Raw genomic sequence first — 24,289 nt, 5'->3', positions numbered from 1 at the left:
ATGAGAGACTTCTACCAGTCTCAGGGAAAATGAGAAATACAGTTCCCAAATTAGTGGCATATTAAGGCAATACTTCATCAATAGGAGGCATAGAATGAGATGGATAGGATGGGGACAGCGATACCGATGCTTTATGCACAAAAAATTCAAGTGAAGATCACAAGTTTAGTCTGAAATTTGAAGCAGCCCAGCAGATAGCTCTCACTCACGCTGAGTCCATCGCCGCAGTGTCACAGTGCCACTCACAGATCAAAACTCCACTGGGCAAGGCACAAACAGGCAATCCCCAAAGGATGGATTGTTCCTTGGGGCTCAGTTGCAAACAGGAAAGCTGCAGTAAGCAATGTAACTGTCACTTGGCAGTGGGTTTGCAGTAGCTTTCAAATGTAAGGTAATTTGGATTGGTTTAGCCTTTACAGGGCACTTACTGCCAAAGAGCTGCCACTTAACAGCTCATGTGCCTCAACTCTGGGATTTCTTTTTTACCAGGTAGGTGCAAGCTCACTGCATACACCAGGCAGGCAAGCTGCCATTGTCTATATTAAATATGCCAGTGCTTTTCCAGCAATGCAGCAAACTCCTGTTCTTTCTGACACAGGAGCTGAGGGTGATTGGGGAATATTGAGTATTGTCTGGCAGTCTAAGAGCTACAAGTTCTTTACTGGCTCGGTATTTGCACCCAAAACTACAGTTCTAACACAGTAAAATCTTGTGACCTGAGGATCAGAAATAGTGAATGTAATTGTGGAAAACAGTGAATAGCTCTACTTTATTTCTCCAGGTAGTTCAGAACTACTCCTTTTAGCATAGGATATAGCCCCAAACACTACTCTGATCTTCAATCCACGACTTATTGTTCCTCAACACAAACGACTAAATATTTACAGGCTGTAAAGTCAGATTGAACTTTCTTTCCAGAAAGACTTCTCAACAGCCTCAGGAATCTCACCCTTAAGAAGCCTTCTTCCAAACAGACCAGACTTTAAACTTGTTTCCCTTTGTGGCCAATCCTATGCAAATCTTCTTCCCAAAAGACGTTTATGTCCTCAGAGCACACACAGGAATAATTTCTTCGGCATTCATTCAGAAACTTGTATTTGTTTCTTTTAATTTTCCTCCTCCCATTTAGTCCTTTGAGCCACTCAAGACACAGGAAAATTTCTGTTTTATAGGAACTTGAAGTTCCTCCAGTCTCAGAGAATTTGGAAGCAGATCTTTTGTCATATCAAGCAATGAAAAAAAAAAATCCTGTGGTGCTGCATTTCTCTCTTAGCAGGAGGACTACTGTTTTCCATTAAGCAATGACAAACATTTCTTCCTATTGACTCCTCCAGGAACTGTTCTAAAACCCTAAGGATGCTCTGCTTTATTAAAAGTAGGAAAATCCTCTAGGTATGTTACACCAGTCCCGAAGTTCTGCCTAAACTTAAGTCAGATGTGATATCCCACAGAGCAGGAAGATGAATGGGAGACAGATTTCAATTAGTCTTTCTCAGGAATAAGAACACTGAAGATACAAAAGATAAACATATCTTGAAATGCTTCAGTAAAAGTAAACTGTGTGCAGTAACAACCAGAATAATACAAAATTCCAGAAGAACATCCCTGAGAACAAGAAGGATCATAAAAAAAAAAACAGTTGCACTTTATGTTTTTGTGGACACTGCTTCTTTCAGTGGTTTTTGTTCTACTGCTGGACCTCCTGGAGTTTCATCCTTGTATATCCCAGGCTAAAGATTTGGGAAATATGCTGGGGGAGGATACTGTCATTCTTTTCTACCCGAGCTGATCCACTTTGCATGGAATACTTAAACTATCACGTAGGTCAGAGAATAACAACAATCCTCTACCATGGGGTCTAACACACTCTCTTGGGAAATCAGATACCTGGGTTTAAAGCATTGCTCCTGGGAATGTTTAATTATTTCTACAAGGTGGTATGGCTTCTATAAGGCAGACCCATAAAATCCTGTGTCTTATTGATTCAGAAACTTTCTGAAAGATGTTTTCAGCCATCTGGACAGAGTGATATGACTCCCTTCTTCTCCTTTTTTAATTTAGCCTAAATTAAATTTATAAAGTCAGGACAATCTTGCTAGTTTCACAAAAACTGAAATTAAGCATTTTGAAACAAAATTACAGTTCATTCAGAAAATAGCTCAGCTAAGTTTACCTAAGTACCTCAGCACAAACCACATCCCAGTGCCAGGCACTGTATGAATACCAACAGAAAGGTAAGTATTTTCCACCAAAAATAATATATTGTTAAAGCATGATACGAAACACTAACAGATGCATACAAAAGGGGAACAGATAATGGAAATGCGTCAGAGGCAGTTGATCTAATTTCCTAATGAGTCAGGTAGAAATTACCAAAATATGCCCTTTACTATCAAAAAAGAATCCAGAATTCCCAAATCACTACATATTTCCAGTGTCCTGACAGCTACGAAACTACAGAGAAAAGATGGACCTATTTCCCCACAACAGCTGATTCTTAGAGAGGGTGAGAACAAAACTATTCTCAGTTACTCTGTTAACTCAGTGGTCCGTGGTCACACTCTCTTACTTCCACCTCACTGATGAATCACTGGAGACTCCACTTGCTGGCATGTAATGTCATCCCTTGTTTTCCTGCTTTCTTTTTTAAGATTTAGGAGGAAGCGTCGTTAACTGACATAAGAGGAAAGGCTTCAAATCTGAAGGGCTCAAGCACTTGAAAGTTTGTCTACTCACAGGCTCAGTTACTCTAATAAAAGACATTTCTTATCCCCACAAGTCTTGCTTTAAAACTCAGTACAGCACGATATCGGGGGTCTATACAGAAGTGATATAGTCTAATGTAACCTTAACTTCCTGTCTTCAAGCACAGAGGGACTTTCATGACAAAGGCCATTACCTCACAAGGGAATTAGAAAGTCAGAGAAAGCTGTCTGTAGGGCCCATGGTGACATGCATGGCTGAAAAGAAACAGCATGCAGTAAACGAAGCACTGAGCTGGAAAGAAAAAGGAAGGACAGTTTCATGACTAAGCAAGTGGACTGACACTCTGAAGACACAGATGATTTCCCTGTCTCTCATACAACCAGGTTCTGTGATGCTGGGCACTGTTATATTAAATGTTTTTAAGCTGAATTCTGCTAAGGGAGCATTGCAGTATCACTTACTTCCCGAACACTCACCTCTGGGACTTCTGATGCAATTGGTATAAACGCTGAGGGTCAGCATTGCCACTGAGGTCACAGACTTGTGCTTTGGACTCCCACGAAAACAGTCCCATATATACATCAAGGTATTCTCGATGCATTAACAATTGTTCCTCAATTCACTATCTATGGGATATGAATGGGAATAATTCCCTCCTCATGCTCAGCAGCTGTCCTATGAAAACAAATTCACCAGCATTTGAGACACATTCAAATACTGCGGCAGAAAATGCTAGAGAAGAGCCCATGAGAAAATGTAACAGCATCTGAAGAGAGCACAGATTAAGGCCTAGGGCCACACATTAAACAACAGGAGGAAAATGAAGTGTTGAAGAGCTTTTCATAAAATCACTGTGAGCGTGGGCAGAGGGGTCCTCTGAAAAAAAAACCCACAATGACATGCAATCATTTAATTAAAGACTAACATAAGGCACACAAGGAAACCAGAGTAATGAATGCAAGAAAGAGTTGAATGAAGGGATTCATTGGCAACTTCGAGCCCAGCACTGCTTACATTTTTTGAGTGCCTGACGTGGTGATGATTTCTCTGGTGTTTATTGTAATAGCATGCAGATATCTAAAGGAGCCCTGAACAATCTCTATCAGAGACTGAAGTTTACAGCTGTGTGAGTAAGCAGTACATAAATTAGTTCTGACTAATACGAATGAGCAGCAGCTGAAGGCTGGAACTGCACCAGCACAACAGTGCTTGTGGTACCCTCAGTACTTCCCAAAGAGCACCGCGTTGGGCCATGCACATACAGCCTTGACGTGAGGGAAGCTCATCCCTTGGGCAGACACAGCCCTGGGGAGGTACTGATTTAGATCAACTGCGTGTTTGGTGGCACGTGAAATTCCAGCTCAAATAACCACGAAAATCCTGAGTGTTGAACATATATTAGCATTTTCAAGCATAATAAGCTGTAGGACTTGATCTTTGCTGTCTTGTGAAGTAGAAATAAAAAAGGCAGGAGTTTTAGTGCTTCACAGTTTGGACGTCTTGTTGAGTGAATAATTTCTATCACGATGCCTTTTAGCCCAGAGCTCAGAAAAAACATAAAGAATAGAAAGCATAAGTAAGATTATAGGATATAATAAGAATGCTTCATCTTAACAGCGGTGTAGAAACAATATCAGACAGCTTTTATTGCATAACCAAAATCTTCTGGAAAATCTGCCCAATACCACATAGGGATTTAAAAGCTCCTGAAAAATTAAATGCCATACAGGAACAGAAGCCAGCTCTCTAACTCCCAGACACGTGCTCCAGCCATGGTGTTTGCTGACTTACCGCTCACGTGCAGCATGCTTTCCCTCTGCTGCTGGGTTGAGATAACTGGAGAGTACTCTGGCAATTCCCAACACACTGTCCTGTGCAGCCAAACCCCTTCTTAACACTTGTGAGAAGCTGTCAGCTGCATCCCTTACCTCTAACCGCACCGATACAGCCGTACCACCTCTCCCGCAGCCCCCACTTCAAAAAGCACCACTTCAGCTTTTCCCCTCCCGCATGGTCCAAAAAGGGAGAGCGCCCTCCTCCTCTGCCAATGTTGGAATAATTGGTAAGAAATTTGCTGCCTTAGAGTAGCCTTGCTACATTAAATATCTTCACACGTATGCCTCTCCTCGCTTTATTTGGCTGCATTAGTTTTAAACAGGTCTGTGCCGTAGGTCAAATTTTCGGAAGTGTGCAGGGCCAGATGCAATAACAGACACGGCGTCTTACCAGCCAGCCACTGCAATTCCTACATTGTCAACATTTTGAGCCCACTGCGAGCTTGAAAAAACAGCATTAGGGGTACTGAGGGAAAGAAGCTAACAGGAATTGACTGGCATGTAGGATTCCTTCCTCATAGAATCATAGAATGGTTGGGGTTGGAAGAGACCTCAGAGATCATCTAGGTCCAACCCCCCTGCCATAGGCAGGGACACCTTCCACTACACCAGGTTGCCCAAAGCCTCATCCAACCTGGCCTTGAACACTGCCAGGGATGGGGCATCCACAACTTCTCTGGGAAAACTGTTCCTGTGCCTCACCACCCTCAGAGCGAAGAATTTCTTCCTTATATCTAATCTAAATCTCCTCTCATTTTTTACACTCACCAGCTGCTGAGAAGCAGAGCCCTACATCTCAGAGGTCTTCCCAACACCACACGGCCATGCTCTTTTTCCCTCAGTTTCCTTTCCAACTCACCGTTCTCTCCTGTGTTTGGAAAGGACAGGAGAGAAGAGAGCCCTTCTGAGTCTGCAGAATCAGCCAAGAACACATCCTGGGACATGGGGTTTTGAACAAGACTGGGAACCAAACCCAGCCTTCTCACTACATGAATGCCACAGCTGCTAAAGTGTCACGTAGCAAATGGAGAGTTTTGCCTTCTGCAAGCAGATAAAATAATTGGTGTTTTGTAATGGACTCAAACTTTCCAATGGATGTTAAACCCACTCAACCCACATACTGCAATGAGCCGTTGAAGGGCACCAGGTGTGTTCCTAGATGAGGTGAGCTCTTGCTCGGCCTGTTTCTGATTCACAGAGAGAGACTGATGGACTTGGGTGCTTACAGCTGGGAACTCTGTCACACAAACAGCATTGCTCTTGTGGCCTAGGGGTCATTTATATCAAAAAAGGGAAATATCCAGTAAGGTTGTTCAAACTCTGAGCTAGTTTTCTCAATCATTTGGACGTATTGAGCTACTAAATTCTCTTTAGATACCCATATCTGCAACTCACACACGCTGGAGGTAATTTGAATTCAGATTAGACTATAGTGGCCCTACAACATAAACAGTCTGATATTATTCCAACAGCTTCTCATTCACTGGCTTTCCTTTGCAATCTGTCTTTGTTACAGAGATAGGCAAAGGTACCATCTCTAAAGGACTTTGTGTGCTTGAGCAAAGCACTTTGGCAAAACAAGAACATACAATTCTACAACAATAAGTGGAAAAGACCTGCTCCGAATTAGATATGCCCACACAGACCATTTAAAACTTAAATTCCTGTAGATGCTGCCGCCCTTGTAGTGACAGACCTCTTAACATCTTGTCTCTTGAAATGGAAAAGTGTTTGGCCTACAGGGGAGGGAGCTAGAAATCCTTAGAGAAATATCATATACTTGGTACAACTGACATAATGTGTTTAAAATGCAGCAATCCAGGGACTCTCGAATAAACCTGACTGAACAATCTTAAAAATATCTGCAAAGGATGGATTCAGTCCTGTATAACCCATTTTAATACTTTTTTTTTTTTTTTTTTTTTTGACAAATACTGAGTGTAATAACCTTTACCCCTTCAGGAGATTCTTCCAAAAGATCTTTAGCTTGTGTAATTAAAACTGAAGTTCCTGTTACCTTGCTGGAGGCAGAGACTTCTTCACTGACTGCATGCAAAATTTAAATAGATTTAATTGTAAAATGGGACCTTACATTTTCCCTGCTTCCAAGGGCAGATATATAATCCCATAAAAATAAAGTTACTGAGATCTGTCTTGAAACTAGATGCGACTTTTATCTTTGCCCACTCTTACTGGAAGACTCTTCCAATACTTCAATGCTCAAAATCTTAGAAATCTTGTCATTTCCAGCCTAAACCAATTTATGGCCAGATTACAGGCATCTATTCATATTCCAACAGTATCCTTCCTCTTAAAAAACTTCACTGTACACCGGAGGAGGGCCCATTGACCTGAATAAATGAGAGGCAGTGGTTATTGAAGCTGATCAAGAAAAATGCTAGGAATGCCTGAGTCTGACAACGAAATTTTCTCCTAGATAGATACCCTGAGGATAGACAGATTCTCCATTTCCACCATAACCACCAAAGGGGAAAGATAAGACCCATGAAGTATAAAAAGCCTCTTTGCCTTTTAGCAAGCACACGAATTTACATTTAGAAACCCTGAAGATTACGTCACTATGAAGTAAAGAGCAGATTTTGGTGCTGTACCTTGCTGGAGTGCTCTGAGCTCCAGGTGAAGAAAAGAGAAGTAAGCACTAACAATGATAGATATTTATTCCAAGTTTTCCTCAGAAAGTTTAGCAATGTCAGTAGACAAACTTTCAAATAACCCATTTGAGTAAAAGCAGCCACCAGATTTCTTCACCCAATCTTGGAAATTTTAGGTATCCAAACTGATGTCAAGAGGCTCCGTTTCCAGATATCTGGTTGCCCGCTCACCTCTTAACAAGCCTCTGCCTGGCATTCGTGAAAACAAATGGAACAGAAGAATAAAACAGAAACAGTCACATTGTCTTGTCTGTTTGGAAAGTCACAGCCAGCCTGTATGAAAGGGGGGAGAGGGAAAGAGGAAAAGCAGTCCCTAACGCCCAACGTGTCTTTTGCAATGAGTCGATCAATCATTCTTCTTCTGTTTGTAGAAATGCCTCGAACAGAACAGAACGGTCCTGAAATGGTTCATCACTCACAAACATTTGATGAAAGTGGATTCAGTTTTTGGTTTATGATACAGTGTGCTGGAGGAGATGAGTTTTCTAGATGAGATACAGGCAGCACACATAAAACCCATCGACTTCTTTCTGCTTTCCAGTGCTGTCCAAGCCACTGGCTTAAAGAAAAACACAGGAGCGGGCTGCTGCCAAAATCAGCCCCACAGATCTCACTTACCACTGCCAGAGATGTTGATCCTTGTACAATTCATCTACACAGCATTGTGGCAAACCGAAAAAACCTCTATCACACACACACACGCTGTCATTTGTTCTTTAAGTTACTTTAAGCATAAAGCTTTGCGTTTTGTTTGTGTTGCCCTCAGTTAATATCTATCTCAGCATTCAAACAATGCTCACCAAACCTTTCCCAAAGACACCCGAAGCCTGCTGATTGAGTTGTCTCGCAGAAGCCTTGCTAATAATATACATTTGGAGCACTTTTAATCATTTTATGAAGTTAGGAAATTCTCATCTTTTGAACTCCAGTGGACTACAGAGACATTTTATGGCTTGTCACCAATCGAGATCAGGTGAAAGGAATGCAGAACAGTGCTTTCAAATTAAATTACAGTTTTTCAGGTTGGACTGGCACAATCTGTCTTCAGCAAAAGCGGAGCCTTTTGTGGAACTTTTAGAGCAAATTCAATCCTCTGATTCACACTGCTGCTCCCTACATTTTATACTAAATTGCACAGTTATAAAGCTGACTATGGCATTGTCACATATCTTTCCAGCCCAATGGCATTGTGCTATCTGCCAAAAGCCTGCTTCCAGAAGAGCTTCAGTTTAGCACAGACAGGAAGAGACAGTGAAGGAACATGGCTGTAATTTGAGGGATTTCACATGCAGATTTACAGGGTGGGATTAAACCGGCTTTAACCTTGCTCCTAACCTTCACCTTCTCTCTCTAGTGCCATGAGGCACTTCTTTCTAGCTCGTTCAAAGAGGAGAAAGCCACTACACAGCTGTGCAGTGGCTATAAGCATCCTCGTATCTGTGAGAGAAAGACAGTATTCCCTCATGACCCAACACAAGGGAAGACAACTGATCTCCTCTCCTCTCCCTGTCTAGTATCAAGCTCATGTGAAGCCTGGAGAAGAAGAGTTTATTGAGGAACATATAATTTGCTATTGACTCAACTGTAAAAACAAAACAAAAAAAACCCAAAAGTAATCTTTTTGGTCATGTTTACACATGCTCTGAATTTGCATCCTGGGAATGTGCTTAGTGACCTTCCCTGAATATTCATAGGAAAAGAATTTCAACCCACCCTGAGCTTAAACAGTCACAGACAGCGAATGTTTCAGTGACGCCTTCTGTAAGCTCTCTTACCAGAAACCTGACCCAAGCCCATGCCATGAGCTCCATTCTCGCAAACCCCCACTGGCAGACCAGGACAAGAGTCACCCAGAATGACAGAACGCAAGAAGAAAGGGGTATGAAAAAGGTGCTTTTCAGTTACAGATCTCATAGCTGAGCAGCCACGCAGAATGGTGAAGGGTCAGGAAAGGTCAAGACTCAGCCTGAAAAGCCACATAACTGCAACCATGTCATGCAATGTAGGAATGCAAACCACACTGGATGGTGACAGTATGGGAAACTCTCAGCTCCCATCTGTAAGTGAAGGCCTGAGGATATAAGGAGAATCTCCTTGAGACCTCTCCAAACACACGCTTCTGTACAACCCTGTAATACAAACACTGTTAATCTAGGCTGAAGTGACACCAAAAAAGGATATATTCTGGTGTCGAATTGAAATGGAAAGGTGTAATGTTTTGAGAGTGCCAAAACAGACCTTGAATTTGTTATCTGCAATGCAAACATTTCATAAGGTTAATAAGGATTTTTTTTCTGAGATTGCAGCTGTAACACTACATAATTGGTCATTAATTAAGTATTTATAGAATATCTTCCTAAGGACAAATAATTACAGAAGATGAGAGGATGAGAACTATACACAACCAGCTTTTCTATCAGGTATTTTATAAAGATATGAAGTACTTGGTGCATTCTAAAGAGAAGAAACATTTGTAAAAGTTATCATAGAACCAAAATATGGGAGAAATAGCTTCCAACCTCTCCCCTCTGGAGACACCAGAACACTTCAACAGAGGTGGGATGAGAGTGGGAAAGATGTTTCAGGAAAAAATATGATATAAAAAATGCTCTTTTTGCAGATTAGGGAGAACCTGTTCTGCTGCCCCGAGCCAGCTCCTGGATTGGGCTAAGTAACAGGAAAGGGCAAATGTGGAATATTCTGTCTCAGCCACAGGAAACACTTTTGCCCTATAGCAAAAAGTATTTTAGAAGCAAAATTCCTCGGCTTCCAGTATCAGTGCTGGCATCCAGTTCTGTTCATCACAGCTTTCCTCCTTCTTCTTTCCCTACAATGTCTGGTTTTTTTTCTCTTGCTGTTTTCTCCTGCTTTTGGAGTTTGCCTCATTCTTTTCCCCAGTGGCAAATTAAACTGAGGACACTGCTTGAAAATTCACATCCAGTCTCTTAATCAGTGCATCATGGCTGTTTCTCCTTTTGGGCAAAGAAGTTGTCTCAGAAAGATTTTTACATACTAAAGCAGCCAGAACAGCCCAGACATCTCACACACAAGACAAAGAGTCTTTGAAACCAAGGAAAAAAGAAACCTTAGAGTTTCCACAAATGACTCCATTCTGCTCATCTTCCTTTCCACATTTGCTTCCTTTTCTTTTTTTTTTTTTCTCTCAGTGGCCTTTCTCACCTTCCCAAGTACGTGACTTTTAACCCAGACAACCCTTCCATCTATCAAGAGCCTGACATGCATGTTTATACTCCCCTGGGACTAACCTTGTCACTTTACCACATTAGCTCACATTTCCATCTCTGACAATTTGTGGCGTGTTTTCCCTCAACCAACAACCACTTTCTTTTATATGACACATAGCACTTTAGCAACTAAAGCACAATGGGCTGATAACTGCTCGTCCAGCATCATGTATCTTCACATTATCTGCTACATTATCCTTATCTAATTGCATGCACTTTGGCTCAATCTGACATTTTCAAAACTACAGATGCTTATTAGCTTTTCTTAGCTAAAAGAAAAACGTGCATTATAGTGATTATCAGCTCCTGGCACTGCCTGTGAAACATCGTAATGAGAGAGACCTTTAGCCCACCATAAACAAGCACAATCAGGTCTGTTTTGGTTATTAGCAATGCTCTCGCAAACATTGCCACTGTCAAAATTAATGACCGCACTGCTAATTATTAATAATATGAGGTTTCTATGGGTTCTCTTTAGCCCAAAGCTTTAGGCCAAAAGCAGAAATCATTTAATTCTGCACCACCACAGCAAAGCCACAAATGAAGTCATGGCCTTGATTCCTTTATGGTATCCAAGAGATGCAGGTCCTGTCCCGCAGGAATAACTAACTAACTGAAGGTCACGCAGCAGGTCAGTGGCAAACCCAGGAATGGCAAGACTTCCCTAATGGTCATTCTAATGCTCTACCACAGATTCATGCCGCCTCAAAGAGGAATTATAGAAATGTGCCCAGAAATCAGTGAGAATTACCCACTACTTGAAGAAGCCTCTTCCAAGCACGCAGAACCCAAGCACAGGGAGTGTAAACAAGGCAAGTACAATAGATTGGGTTACTGTGATCCTAAACCTGGGCTACGTCGGTCTTTATTAACTGCTCTTGTTTGCAATGAATCACCGTATGTGTTTTGACAAGTGTTGTTTGTGCTGCAGTTCACAATAGACCGAAGAAGCTGCTTCAACAGCATCCACTTTATTAGAGACACCATTGTGAAGAACTATAATACCTTTCGTGTTTTCTCCAGGTGCCTCTTCTTTTATCTGGGATTACAAATGTCCAAATTAAAAAAATAATACATAAAAAAAAAGAAAGGTTAATATAGAACAGACAGAGGAATGGTACCAATAAAGTGTTACATTCAGTATGCCTAGCAGGAAGACTAGTAAAAGTGGAAATCTTTGGTTCACTATAAGCCATTTATGTCTCTATGGCAACATCGCTGTTGATTTCTACAGCTTCCCTATCAACAAAGTGATAGATGTTTGGTCTTTTAAATAATACCTTTCTTTTTCTGGCACCTAAAGGAAATAAGAAAACCAAAAGCAAAACCAAACCATATTTAATATAGATTATCCAGAAACATGAGGGGAGATTTAGCAATAAATGACAAACAAACAAAGATAGGATTCTGCAAGCACATGAAACATAATCCCATGAGCAATCTGTGCAAATCTCAGAGCTGTGTATGCAATAAACTTATCTTGGGACAATCAGTCTCTTATGCAAGAGATCAAGCACTATTTAAAGCAGATCCCAACATCCTCTTTCCTCTCTCTGCTCAAGGTTCCTCACGTTCCTCTGGAATAGGAGATAACCAGACCCGCCTATTCTGAGAGAAGAGCAGGGGAGACAGGCAGCAGCTGAAACTTGCATTTTGCAATGCCAGAGGGCATGTCACTGTGAAGCAGCTGGAGAGGAGCCATCTGAGGTTTTTGCTGGGAGATCCATCTATAGGCGCCAGGGCAGAGAGAGATAAAGTTGCCAGCAGCCACATGTTAGGCAGGGAGGAAGAACTGACTCATGGTTTCCCGACACTGCAAACAAAACTGAGTATTTTGTCCCATGAGGTAGAGCAGGGGAAATGGAGAAAAGGAAAAGCTGAGCAGTCCTTGCAGCCTCTATTACTCTAGGAGGTCTTGGGAGCAAATGGGAAGAGCCAGCCTTCCCAGAGCCACCTCCGGTATCACCCTACGTGCCAGCAGCAGCAGCAGCTGCCAACAGATTGCTTTTCTATGACCCTGGCACAAGCATAAATGTCTGGTTTGCCACTGCCAGCAGTTCATACTTTTTCTTTTGCCAAAGGCTGCCCTTGTAAATACAAGTCTTTTTCTGTCCACCTTAGCAAGAGGCACTGCAGAACACTTGAGTTCATCTTCACAGACACAAACTCAACATGACTGGGGTCTGCAAACCACTGCTCATACCCTTGAGAAGGGACAACAGGCAGTGACAGGCCTCCTGCTGCTACCCAGATGCTGGACATTATTCTTCCTCTGACAGAATGGGAGGAACGCAGCAGGCACAGGGATCCTGTGTAAACCTGCTGCTGGCTCTGCTCACCACGTTGTCTCCAGATCTACAGCTTGAAGACTGTAGAAACATCTAATTGCTCTATCTCTATGGATTTCATTTCTCTTCTGACCAAAATACCACAGCTACCTTCTTTTATAGAGAGTTGGAGCTCATTTTAATAGAAAATAAGGAACACAAATATACTTTTATTACAAACACTTTGAAATTAATGACTGTGGTATAACTAGAGCTGAGGTTACCATGCATTTTCCACTGTAGCTTTTCCATTCCAGGTAGCTCTGCATGCCCAAGATAGCAAGCCTGGGGATAAATTTGCATTTACTTTTGAGGTCTGCCTAAAGTGAAATCTACTTGAAATGCTGGAACAGATGCTATTAACACACACAGAAGGAAAAAAAAAAAAAACACAAAACAAAACAACAACAACACACACACACACACAAAAAAAAACCACAAACAACCACCACCCTCACCCTACCTCCTGAAATATTATATAATTAAAGTATTAAGATACTCCTGTCCTTCCTTTTGAATGCTTTAAATCTCCCTTCTCTCAAAGCAAGCTCCAAACCCTTGAACAACTAGAGGAGAACATCAGACATTTGAAATGTCACATGAAAACTGTCACTAACGAGTGGCAGATACAGCAAAGACTTAAATGTGCCGGACTTCACAATTAGTTTTACACCTGTAAGAATAGCCTTGGTGATAATGGAATACTTTTTAGTCTTAAAGCTCCTGCAGCCCAGGACCAGAAATTGCAACAGCTCACAGGGCTGAGCCCCAGCAAACCATCACTGCCATAGAGCTGAGGTGCACTGTCTGTGAGACAATGTGTCAACTCAGTCTCCATTTTCCACCTGAGGAGTGAAGATAATGTTAACTGCAGTTTTAAAAAGCCCGGAGACAGCAGCTCGTGGAAGAAGCTATGTAACAGCAGAGCTCTACTAACAAGCACCTTGTTTAGAGGAAAATGATTTACACCACGCAAGTGATAAGCAATTAAAAAATATGCTGAATGGAAATCTGGTAAGATTTCATTAGCAGAGATTCACAATATTGGCCTTTTTCACATTACCTCACGCACTCCACTAGCTTTGCTTAAGCTTCCTGCTTGCAACGTGGATGAGTATCAGACCCCTCTCTTCCTCCCTCCCTGGCTCCACATTACAAGTTCCCTGAGGCTCAAAAACTGTGTTAATCTTTGCTGCAATCTTTGGGAAGACTTTCAAGTGCTATTTTAACAAAACAAAGTACAAAAGATCTTTAAATTAAAGTGCTTGCAAGCTGAGAAGTAACTAAAACTCCGGTAGAATGTGGGAAATGAAGGTTCCCATTCTGTGGGTGGAAAAGTTGTGAAGGACTTGTGTTTCCACTGCTCAAAAACCGCAGCCCATTCACTGTTCAGGTCACCTTATGGATTGTAGCCCTGCACTCTCCCTGTTCCCTTCTGCACTGCTCTGTGCTGCAAAACACACAGGTGCCCAATGCCCGGGTCTCACTCTCATTTTTAGTTACATACTGGCAATAAATATTATTTATTGCCTACGGCACGCACGATCTCTTCATTTAGACTAATGACCAGACTCAAAATATGCTTTAACTCAGCTCGCTCATCCACACTGAATCTCATCACTACCAAACACACAAACACACACAATTTAATGAATACAGAGAACATTTTCCAAAGGCACATAAGTGAGTAAGAACCTGATCCAAAATGAGTATTTATGTGCCAAACTAGGAATTAGGTGCCAATATATATTTCTGGATTTGATCGCAAACCACTTTTCAAAAAATGAATTTACAAACCTAAATTATATGTATGCACTTTTGAAAATTTACACTGTATCACAATATATTGTTTTGGGTTTTATTTTTGTTTTCCTATGAGAGAAAAGAGAAAAATATTCCCTTAGAAGAAAGATTCATTTCTCTCTTTCTTTCCCCTGTTTGAATATGGGACCGTTTAAAACTGTTGTCAAACCTTTTCTTGATGATCTTTGAAAACAAATATTTCCCCCTGACAGTGAAAAAGAGAGTTTCCAAACTGTCATCAAGTCAATCAGACCTAGAGAAAGCAATAAGGAATTGCAGACAACCCTCTCGTGGAGGTGTAAGTACGTAAACAAACGGCTGGTTGATGCTTTACTGTAACAGGAATGCAATGCCCAGCGCCCTGTAGAACAGCGTGACCAAGACACGCTGCCACCCCTTGGTCACAGGACGAAAATGCAGGTGCAGCGCAGCAACGTGCTGGGAATCGTCCAGCACCTCAGACGAAAACCCCAGCAAAATCATCTTGCGGTTACTGAGCTCTAAGGAGAGATTTTGCTGGACTTTCACGAGCATAAATGTATTAGCTCAAATTAATGTAAAGGTGTTTATTTCAAGGGACAAAAATCTTCCGACTGCCAAAGACCATGTTCAAAGCCATGGCAGACACCCTAAGAACTCTTCTTTCTGGCCTTCTCTGAAACAAAAATATAGAGGAATGGAAAGCAGCACATATTCATAGATTCTTTTTTTTTTCCCCCCACCTCCTATGTCTGAAAGCCTCTTGGAAAACAACCCAAGCTCTGACCCTGGGCTCAGAGCCCTCTTTCTGCACTCCAGCTAGAAGCTACTTCCCCAAGAGAAAGAACGTGAGCAGAGTACTCTACGGGAGGCATCCCAACTTACTGCACCGTTCACTACTACTAGAGAGATGAATCAGCCTCTTCACACAGTTATTCCTGAATACTTCAAACTACATTCTCTCTGGCAGATTCTTTTTAGCACATGCATCATCACAGCGAGTAAAGACTGCAGAAACAGAGGCTGATTTTAAACTGACAGCAAACATCACAAGGTGCTTTAATTCTAAATTGAGCTATAAAGCAAAGTATAAAAAATGTATCACCTCCAGATCAGTGTCCATTATTCAGTAATCACAAAATATATGATGGCCTTCCATGTAAATAAACTCCAGGATTTTTACGTGGTTTATAATTATTTCTTTTGAAGGAAGTAAGATGTAATTTTTGCTGATTTTAAAAGGTGAGCCTAGAGAACGTCAGTAGGGCCTGGCTATTTCCATTGAAAGAACTAGTCCCAGCCCTCTATATCTTAATAGCTGTAGAATAACTGAGTTCAGCATCCAAGAACTCACCAAGAGGCAGAAGTAGAGACTCCTACAGACTTAAACAGCAGTTTCTGTCAATAAACACAGCAGTTCAGATCTGTAGATAGTTTTCTGGTTATGATTCAAATTACTGTACTTCAAATTACTGTATCTTACAGTAATTTTACAAATCCTGCAGTCCTACAAACCCTTCTATAAAATCAAGTCACTCATCTCTTTGGGAAAAGACCATACCACTTCTGAAATGTGCCTGTTGTCTGCAGCTCAGGCCTCACCCCTTCTGAAACACTGTCCTTGACACACATTTCTAGGAGGCAATACCTCTTCCTATTAGACAAATAACGAACTGAAAATTAACACTTTCAATTACATGCAACAGCAAGTCTGACATACCAAATTACAATTTTTTTCCACTAATGGCTTTGATTCTCACTTTCTCAGACTCTTTTAACAACTGATATTTGATTTACTTAATCCTTAATTTATTCAAGCAGGAAACACAGTTTCACTGAAGCATTTCAAAATGATCACTATTTATAGCTGAATGAAAAACTTCTCAAAATGTAAATCAGTCTGAATAATCAATTGCAGAACTAGTAAAGTATAATATACGGCCAAATTTAGCTAGTTGCCAAATTATCACAGAATGGTTTGGGTTGGAAAAGACCTTTAAAATCGTCTGGTTCCGACCCCCCGCCACAGGCAGGGACACCTTCCACTAGATCAGGTTGCTTAAAGCCTCATCCAACCTGGATTCAGAATATATATTCAGAATTCAGTTACGGAAAAAATATTCACAATAACAAAAGATTTTGAGTCTGGCTGGTTTTATATGGTTAAGTCTCCCACTAAAGCCAATAAGAGTTTTGGCAAAGTAATGAACCTGTAAGAACACAGTGTATGGCTCTTTGTATAGAAAAGTTTTACCATGTTTCAGTAGAGGGTTCAGTATTTTTAACACATAACTTCTCACACAAAATTTCATTTGAAAAGGACTTCTATGACCATAATTTTCTAGTGAGTGCCTAATAAAATGGATCAATATTCTGTGTTACAGAAAAGTGCTGAATTTCTTATGCACCTGATTAATGCATTGTTATCATCCCAGTAATTAAAAGGAGCAGGGTTATACACAATCAGCATGATACATCTTACTCAGCACCTCCTGGCAGTTGCCTGCAAAAATTAAACTCATTAATCACCGTGATGTCAAAGAAGAAAAAGCTTGGAAAAGATGAAGAAGCCCTATTTTACGGGCAAAAATTCTCAAGTCAACATCTAGGAGAAAATCCCTTCCACAGTACAATATGGAAAGCATTAACCTCATCAATCTAAAAAGGAGAATTATGTTACCAAAATTCTTCATAATCTGCTATACCACCACACTAGATTTTACTAAGAGTCTTCATAGATATTTCCTCATCTATAAATGAATGTAGTGAAAAGGCAATCCTTTAACAAGGCAAAAATGTCATCAGAACTTTGTTTACAGCTGTTGCAATAATGAACTTCCCTATCAATACCGCCACAGAGCCGATTGGCAAGTGGTCCTCTGGGGTCGTTTGTTCAAGACCTAGTTCCTCACTGTTCCTCCCATAAACAACATGATTGTCTCATCAGGCTAATAACTAACACAAAAAAATTGCAATATTCAACCCAGGTTTTGTTTACAAGTTAGGTCTACTATACACATGTTCTCATATAGCCACCACGATTTGAAACATTGTAAAACTTGTTAAAATACTAAAGAATGTTGTGACTTCTGCTTTGCTGTACTTTCGTATTACAAAACGAATGTCCGTAAGTCTGTCTCAATGCTGGCTATAAAGTGAAGTTGTCATATTAAATCATTATTATGTTTGTTTTAAATTTTGTTTCTTACAAAGTTACTGCTTCCTCTTTAGCTTGATATAGGTTTCACCTAGTATTTTTCCACCAGTAGTACTTCCAGTGAACAAAATGTTTACCAACAGTACTGTGACCTTCAAAGGCAAGATCCTGTCTATTTTGTACTGCATTGAGGTCTGTACTGGTGCTTTAAAATACAGCACTGAATCCAGCACACATATTTCAATAGGGAAAGTCATCATCAGTAACCTATAAAAAAATCTCAGCTCTCTTCTGATTATTAATCACATGACAAAGTTAGGAACAGAACAGTCTCATTCTCAGGTTTGTCTTGGCATTTCCAAGTGTGGCCAAGCACCAAAACTTTGTTTCTATATTTTTAAGCACTGAGTTTTCCTGCTAGACTGATGTTGAAGGATGAAAGACAATGTGAATGTCCTACTAAAGTATTTGGGTAAAACAGAAATCAGAAGTCTAATCACCTTACAAAGGGGTTTCGAATGCTGTTTCCTTAAGCCCTTCTCCATGATAAGCAACAGCATATGCTCCTGACACCCTGCGCAAACAGACCGCCCTCCTTGCACTTCTCCCACACTCCCTGCCTGCTGCCTGCCTCGTTTTTCCCTTTGCCTCGGGGATTTCACACGGCGGCTGCATTCGCTTGTCCCGGGCGAGCCCGCCTGCTGCCGCCGGGAGCGGGAGAGACATCTCGCCATGGCCAAGGGCAAAAGGCCGCAGCCGCCTCACCTCGCGCCGGTCCCGGGAGGACTCAGCACCGCAGACGGCTCCTCCCGCCGCGGGACCGGCGGGGCTCAGCACCGCGGACAGCTCCGCCGGCCCCGCTCCGGCGGGGCTCAGCACCACGGACAGCTCCGCCGGCCCCGCCCCGCACTTTGCCCGTGGCTGCCCCCTGCCTGCACCCCCCCCACCCGCAGGCCCCCTTCTTGCGACACGCGCTTTAAAGGCCGTTTCCACTGGCTTTGTCACAACCTCATCCTTCCCGACCCGAAGGACCCTCCACCGGAGACCCCCAGACCAGCCTCTGGTGGACGGCAGCACCTTTGAACTGCAATTTCTCAGTCACGTTGGCCTCTTTAAAAATAACTGACGCGAGGTGGCCACATGCCTTTCGAAGTCACCCCAAACCCCTGTTTCTGGTCATGCTTCTTCACTGCAGGACACACTTAGGCAAGCACCTTTCCCTCTACAGACAGCACCGCACAACAATGCCCTCCATCCACACACAAACCCTGAGGAGAGAAAAGAAAAAAACGGGAAAAAGGAAAAAAAAAAAAACCCACACACTACTTTTAGTAGTTTAATATTATTCTTATTAGTATTATTTTGGATCCTGTCAGCACAAATCACTCGCACATGCTAAACTGCGTCTTTTGCTTCCCGGTTCAGCGCTTCTGGCGATCAGAGAAGCGGCTCCAGACACCTGCCGCCTCCAAATCTAGGAGAGGGAAATTAAAACAGTCCAACAACGAGGGCGATGTGCCGGAGCTCAGCCCCGGCAGCAGCAGCACTCCGCTGCCTCGCAGCGACACCTACAGCCCGGCCCGCCGCCGGGGAAGGGGCCCGTGTCCGCGTCCGGGAAGGGCCACGGGTGGGTGCGGGCGCCCGGGCGCGGGGCCGCGCCCCCTCCCGCAGTTCGCCGGGGCCAAGGAGCAGCAGCGCCACGATTGTTGCCGGTGAGCAGGTCACAGGGAAGAGTTAATTCAGGGCCCTGTGGCCGCCGGTGCCCGCGGGCTGCCGGCGCGCAGTCACCTCGGGGAGGTTTTGGCCGATTTGCCTCGGCGCTGGCGAAAGCGCACTCGGCTCTAACGAGCGCCAAAGTCTTTACGAAGGGACGGGGAATTAAAAGCCAACCCGAGGAAGTTTTCCTGTGAACACAACTCTCTCCCTCCGGGCGAGGCAGAGCTGCTGCCTCGGCTGGAAGCAGTGCCTGTCCTTGGAAGGCTCTCAGAGCCAGAGCTGAACTCTGCCGCAAAGCCAACGCGTCCCACCCGGGCAACAACTATTTTTACCAGATACAAACATTATTCCCAACTGCAGCCATTTGCTTCCCCTTGTGTGTGCTTCCACAGAGGCAAAACACACTCAAATCCTACCACCACCCAGCGACGAGGAGCCACTCGGGATGATCCATCCCGGCCCTCCTTCGTCTCCCCGCTTTCCGAATCCTCTCTTCCCTCCCCCGAAATAACCAGGCGCGACAGACCGTATCCAGTTTAACTCCATCCGGCAGAGCAGCGAGCCGGCGGCCTGCATGAGTCACTCGTTACTAAGGCAATATGCAGATGCACCCTTTGAAAGTCGCCACTCTCGGAGGCAGCGCGGGAGCGGAAGGTGCGCGGCCAAAGTTTGCGTCTTCCCCGCGGGGCCTCGCCCGGGGGCGGCGGGGAAGGGAGAGAGAGAGAGAGAGACAGACAGAAACGGCTGCTCAGGGGTTAAAAAGTTTCCCCGCTGCCAGGTTGGCGGGAGGCTGACGGGAAAGCCTGGAGGGAGGGACGAGGTGAAGACTTTTGCCCCGGGGGAGTGTTAAAGGGTAAAACATGGAATAGTAATTAAAAAAAAAAAAAAAAAGGGAGGGGGAGGGAAACCTTGTCGCCTCGCTTGGAGGGAGTCGGCCGGAGCTTGCACCCGCCGCTTCCAAACGTGCTGACCCCGCGCCCCCCAGCCCCGCTCCGCGGTAGCGGAGAGGCGCGGAGGGAGGCAGGTAACGGGGAGAGGTGCGGGGGCGGCGCGGGGTGGGGGCAAGCCCCGGCTCGGCTCGGCTCCGCGCGGGCTCCGTCCCGCACTATCCCCGGCACTTCGGGGGAAGAAAAGGAGCGCCACGACCCGCGTGGAAGAGCGGACAAACCGCAAGAAATCGCCGCCAGCCTAGAGGGGCACACGGGCATCGGCAGGCTTGCGGGGGGGGGGGCAGAGGGGACACCCAAAACCCAACCCGACGCGAACGACAGCGGCGCTTACATCCTCCTCCTCGCAGTCACTTCGCGGCTGGTACTGGAAGCGGGGCCGGCTGCTTTCCTGTTGCAATGGACGCGAGGTCTTGCCGGCAGCGCCGTCCTCCTCGCTGCTCTGGGCGCCCAGGAGGTGACTCGCTTCGGGGGGAACGGGGAAAGAGCGGGAGGTGTTGATCTTCCCGCTGAACCGCTGGTACAGCGAAGCCATGAAGTCAATCCGCGGGAAACGAGGAGGAGGGAGGGAAAGAGAGACGCTCTCCCTCTCTCTCTCTTTTTTCCTTTTTTTTTTTTTTCCTCCCCCTCCTCTCTTCTTTTTTGGCTACAGCATGTTACACGCGGGCAAGGCTCAGTCCCACATCAGTGGAAGGGAGAGCGAGGGATCCTGCTCCCCGGTCCTCTGCACTGGCACCCGGAGAGAAGCGAAGGGGGGGATCGAGAGAGCAGAGGAGGAGGGGGGGAGTAATGGGGGGGGGGGGGGGAGAGAAGAGAGAAGACAGATAAATAAATAATAAAACGCAAGCGAGTCGTAACACCACAGGCCCCGGGAATGCTGCACCATCCAGTGTTGGGAAGGAAAAAAAGAAGAAGAAAAAAAAAAAACCACAAAACAAAACACTCCACGAAGACGTACCCCCGATAATGGCGCCTGAGTGGATCAGCATTAAATGTGCTTTGGGGGTGTGCGTGTGTGTTTGCAAAAGCAGGCAAAAAAAACCAAACCACCCCACGGGGAGAAGTGGGGGGGGGGGGGGGGCTCAATCGCCGGCTGTCAGCGGCTCCCCAGGCGGAGGTGGCAGAGCCGTCGCCTCCGAGGTCGCATTCCGACAGTGTGCACAAGCGAGAGGCAGAGTGACAGAGTGTGTGAGACGGAGTGGAAGAGGCTGGGAAGCCTCATTCAAAGCACGTTGCTCTTCTGGGGAGGGAGGGCTCTTCTACAGTCAGCTCCTTTTCGGCACCTTCTTTTGCTTCTATTTTTTTTTTTCCCGGGGAAACAACTCAAAAAAAAAAAAAAAAAAAAAAGAGAGAGAGAAGAGAGCAACAGACACCTGATCGCCAGTCGTGAGAGAGAAAGAGAGGTGGGGAGGAGAAAGGCGAGGCGGGGAGGAGGGAGGCGGGACCGGCAGCTGGGGGGGCGCCGGGAGGCCGGTGTGCCCGCAGCGGCTCGGCCCCGGGGAAGGGGCGAGGGGAGAGAGGGCGAAGCTTCTCCGCCGCCCTGCCCTGCCCCAGCCGGCCGCGGGCACGGCTCTGCCCGGCAAGCGGGCAAGTGCCCGGTCCCCGTCCCCGCCACCCCGTCCCCCTCCTTCCCCCGCCTCCCCTCGGCTGGGGAGAGGAGGTGGTCGGAGGCGGGGGGGGTGGGGAGGAAGGGAGGGTTGCGGGTTTTTGGAGGTTGTTGTTGTCGTCGCTTTTTAAAAGAATCCGGTAAATCGTGTCTCTTACTATTTTTGTATTAATTCATTTTTGCTGCATTAAAACGTGCTCCAGCGCCCCTCAGTGGAAACGCGCCCGAAGTGGCTCCCGGCAGCACCGGCCGGGGATAAACAAGCGCGGTCCCGGTGCCGGGGGCGGCGGGGCCGGGTTGGGCCGGGGCCGGGGGAGGGATCCGGACCGCGACCGGGGCTGGGGGGGGATCCGGACCCGGACACCGCCCGCCGCCGCCGCGCTCCTTGCGCCGCCTTTGAGCGGCCGGTGCGCGGGGGCGCCGGGCCACGCTCGTTCGGCCCGGAGAACCGCGGCCGCTCGTTAACGCTCCCGGAGGAGGAAAGGGGGATGTGCTCGGGCAGGCGCCGGGGGAACTGGCAGCGGGTGTCCTGCCGTCCCCAGCACGGCTGCAGCGGGACAGAGGGTGACAATTCCTGTTGCTCCAGCATCAGGCTCCAGGGTTACCATAGCAACAGATGCTTAGGTTTAAAGGGAAGTGGCAGAGTTGCTGTCCCCTCTGCTCCTCCCTGAAATCCTCCTCCTCTTTGACCTCTAAATTTGCCAGAGATGTTGGGATTACCGGGCATCTTCTTATGGGAAACGCACAAAGCATAAACCAGAGTTGGCTCATTCCCGCTGAGAGACTTGCTGCTGAAGAGCTCACAAACTTGATTATACTTTTAACAAGTGGATTTGATGGGCTGAGATGTATCTAAATATGTGTTTCCTTAAAGTTTTAGCTGTTAAGAAAATACCGTCTTTGAGATATTTGAATTCATCAGTCTCAAAAACCCCCACACTGCCTCAGTAGCTGATGCATACAACATTCCGAAGTGCAACTATCCCCCTCCCCTCTGATTTCAACAACTGCCTGATCAAAAGTCTCTTTACATCTGAATAGTTTCATCAGCTGCTTTTTATTTGTGCCTTCAAAGTCAGGGATGAAAAGTCTTAACATTTAGATGAAAAGGGAACCTTATCTCATCAAGAGAGAAAACAAAAACAAACGCTCTGCCTCCTTCCTGATGGAACTTGAAAGAAGGAATCATTTTGATCTTCCCAACTGAGATCCTGACATTTAATTAAAAAACGAGATGAGCACACAATGCTCTGAAGCAAAGGTCTAGCTTCTAACTCTTAGCGACATACATCTTCACAGAGGTAACTTTCCAGAAGCCACTTGGACCCCTCCTAAGTTATGTTTCAGACACAAATTGACCACACGCTACCCAAAATCTGGACAGCCAGCTCAGCTAAATTCCATCTTGAAATGCATTAACAGTGACTTGATGACTATTTGGAATTGGTGACAACTAGCACTGAAAAAAATAAAGGAATGAGAGAATCAAATTAAAAGAAATAATACATTTTTAACTTCTAAGGAAAACTAGGACACAAAGGAATAATCAAAGAAAGCCACAAAAAGGAAAGAAGAAACCACCAGGCAGAAAAAAAACCCACCAAAGATTAAATGTCTGAATTAAAAAGTCTCAAAAGAAAGTATAGAAAAAAGAAAACATTCTGCCTCACAGCTCAGTTGAAAACTGAAAGAGCCACTAAGGACCAATTCAATTCCAAATACATTCAGTTTGTGGTTTTAATTCTTAAGAACCAAGATCTCCCATAATCGAGTTTGTCTAGTCATGCATGCACATATTGCGCATGTATGTGTGTGCACAATTCATGGAAAAATTATATTCAGGGAACATAAAATTGCAATGTCAAATACTTTCCAAGTTCAGTGAAAAACAACCAGCCAAATGGTCCTCATCCACCAAAAAATCCTGATCATGCAGCTTCGGGCTGTGATTCATTTGCCCTGAAATAAATAATTACAGCTATTTAAAGGCCTTCCTGATTCCAGCTCTCTACTCCACGACAGACCAGGGACAGCAGAAGCAAAGTCATGTCATGCTCTGGGCATCGCGGTGGGTGAAGGAAGAAGTAGTTTGCACCCGTTGGGAACCAGAAGACACGTTTCTGTAGCCGTGCTACAGCGAGAGTAACCTTGTGTAGAAGGGCTGAGCAGGCAGCTGGAGGCAGAAATATCCGGAATAACCCCCTGCAAGAAGAGTCACCAGAACCAGTCTGTCGATGCCGTTAGTGAAAACAGGAGGATTTTTCTGAGTCATAGGGGAGGGACCCAGATGATTTCA

At 44.7% G+C, this 24,289-nt stretch overlaps 1 protein-coding gene across 1 annotated transcript in view; it reads right to left on the bottom strand.

Annotated features, from left to right (window-relative positions):
• DPP6 (dipeptidyl peptidase like 6) overlaps positions 1 to 20,922 on the bottom strand; it is a 430,344-nt gene extending 409,422 nt beyond the window's left edge. The window contains exon 1 of the mRNA XM_086614246.1: positions 20,722 to 20,922. Coding sequence (XP_086470372.1) covers positions 20,722 to 20,922 — 201 coding nt within the window. The remainder of the gene's footprint in view (positions 1 to 20,721) is intronic.
• Between the last annotated feature and the right edge of the window lie 3,367 nt (positions 20,923 to 24,289).

Source organism: Tauraco erythrolophus, chromosome 7 (assembly GCF_009769465.1).
Source record: "Tauraco erythrolophus isolate bTauEry1 chromosome 7, bTauEry1.pri, whole genome shotgun sequence".
In the NCBI taxonomy this organism is placed as follows: domain Eukaryota; kingdom Metazoa; phylum Chordata; class Aves; order Musophagiformes; family Musophagidae; genus Tauraco; species Tauraco erythrolophus.
Note: the sequence above shows the minus strand (reverse complement) of the source record. Positions and strands in the feature narration are given on the sequence as shown.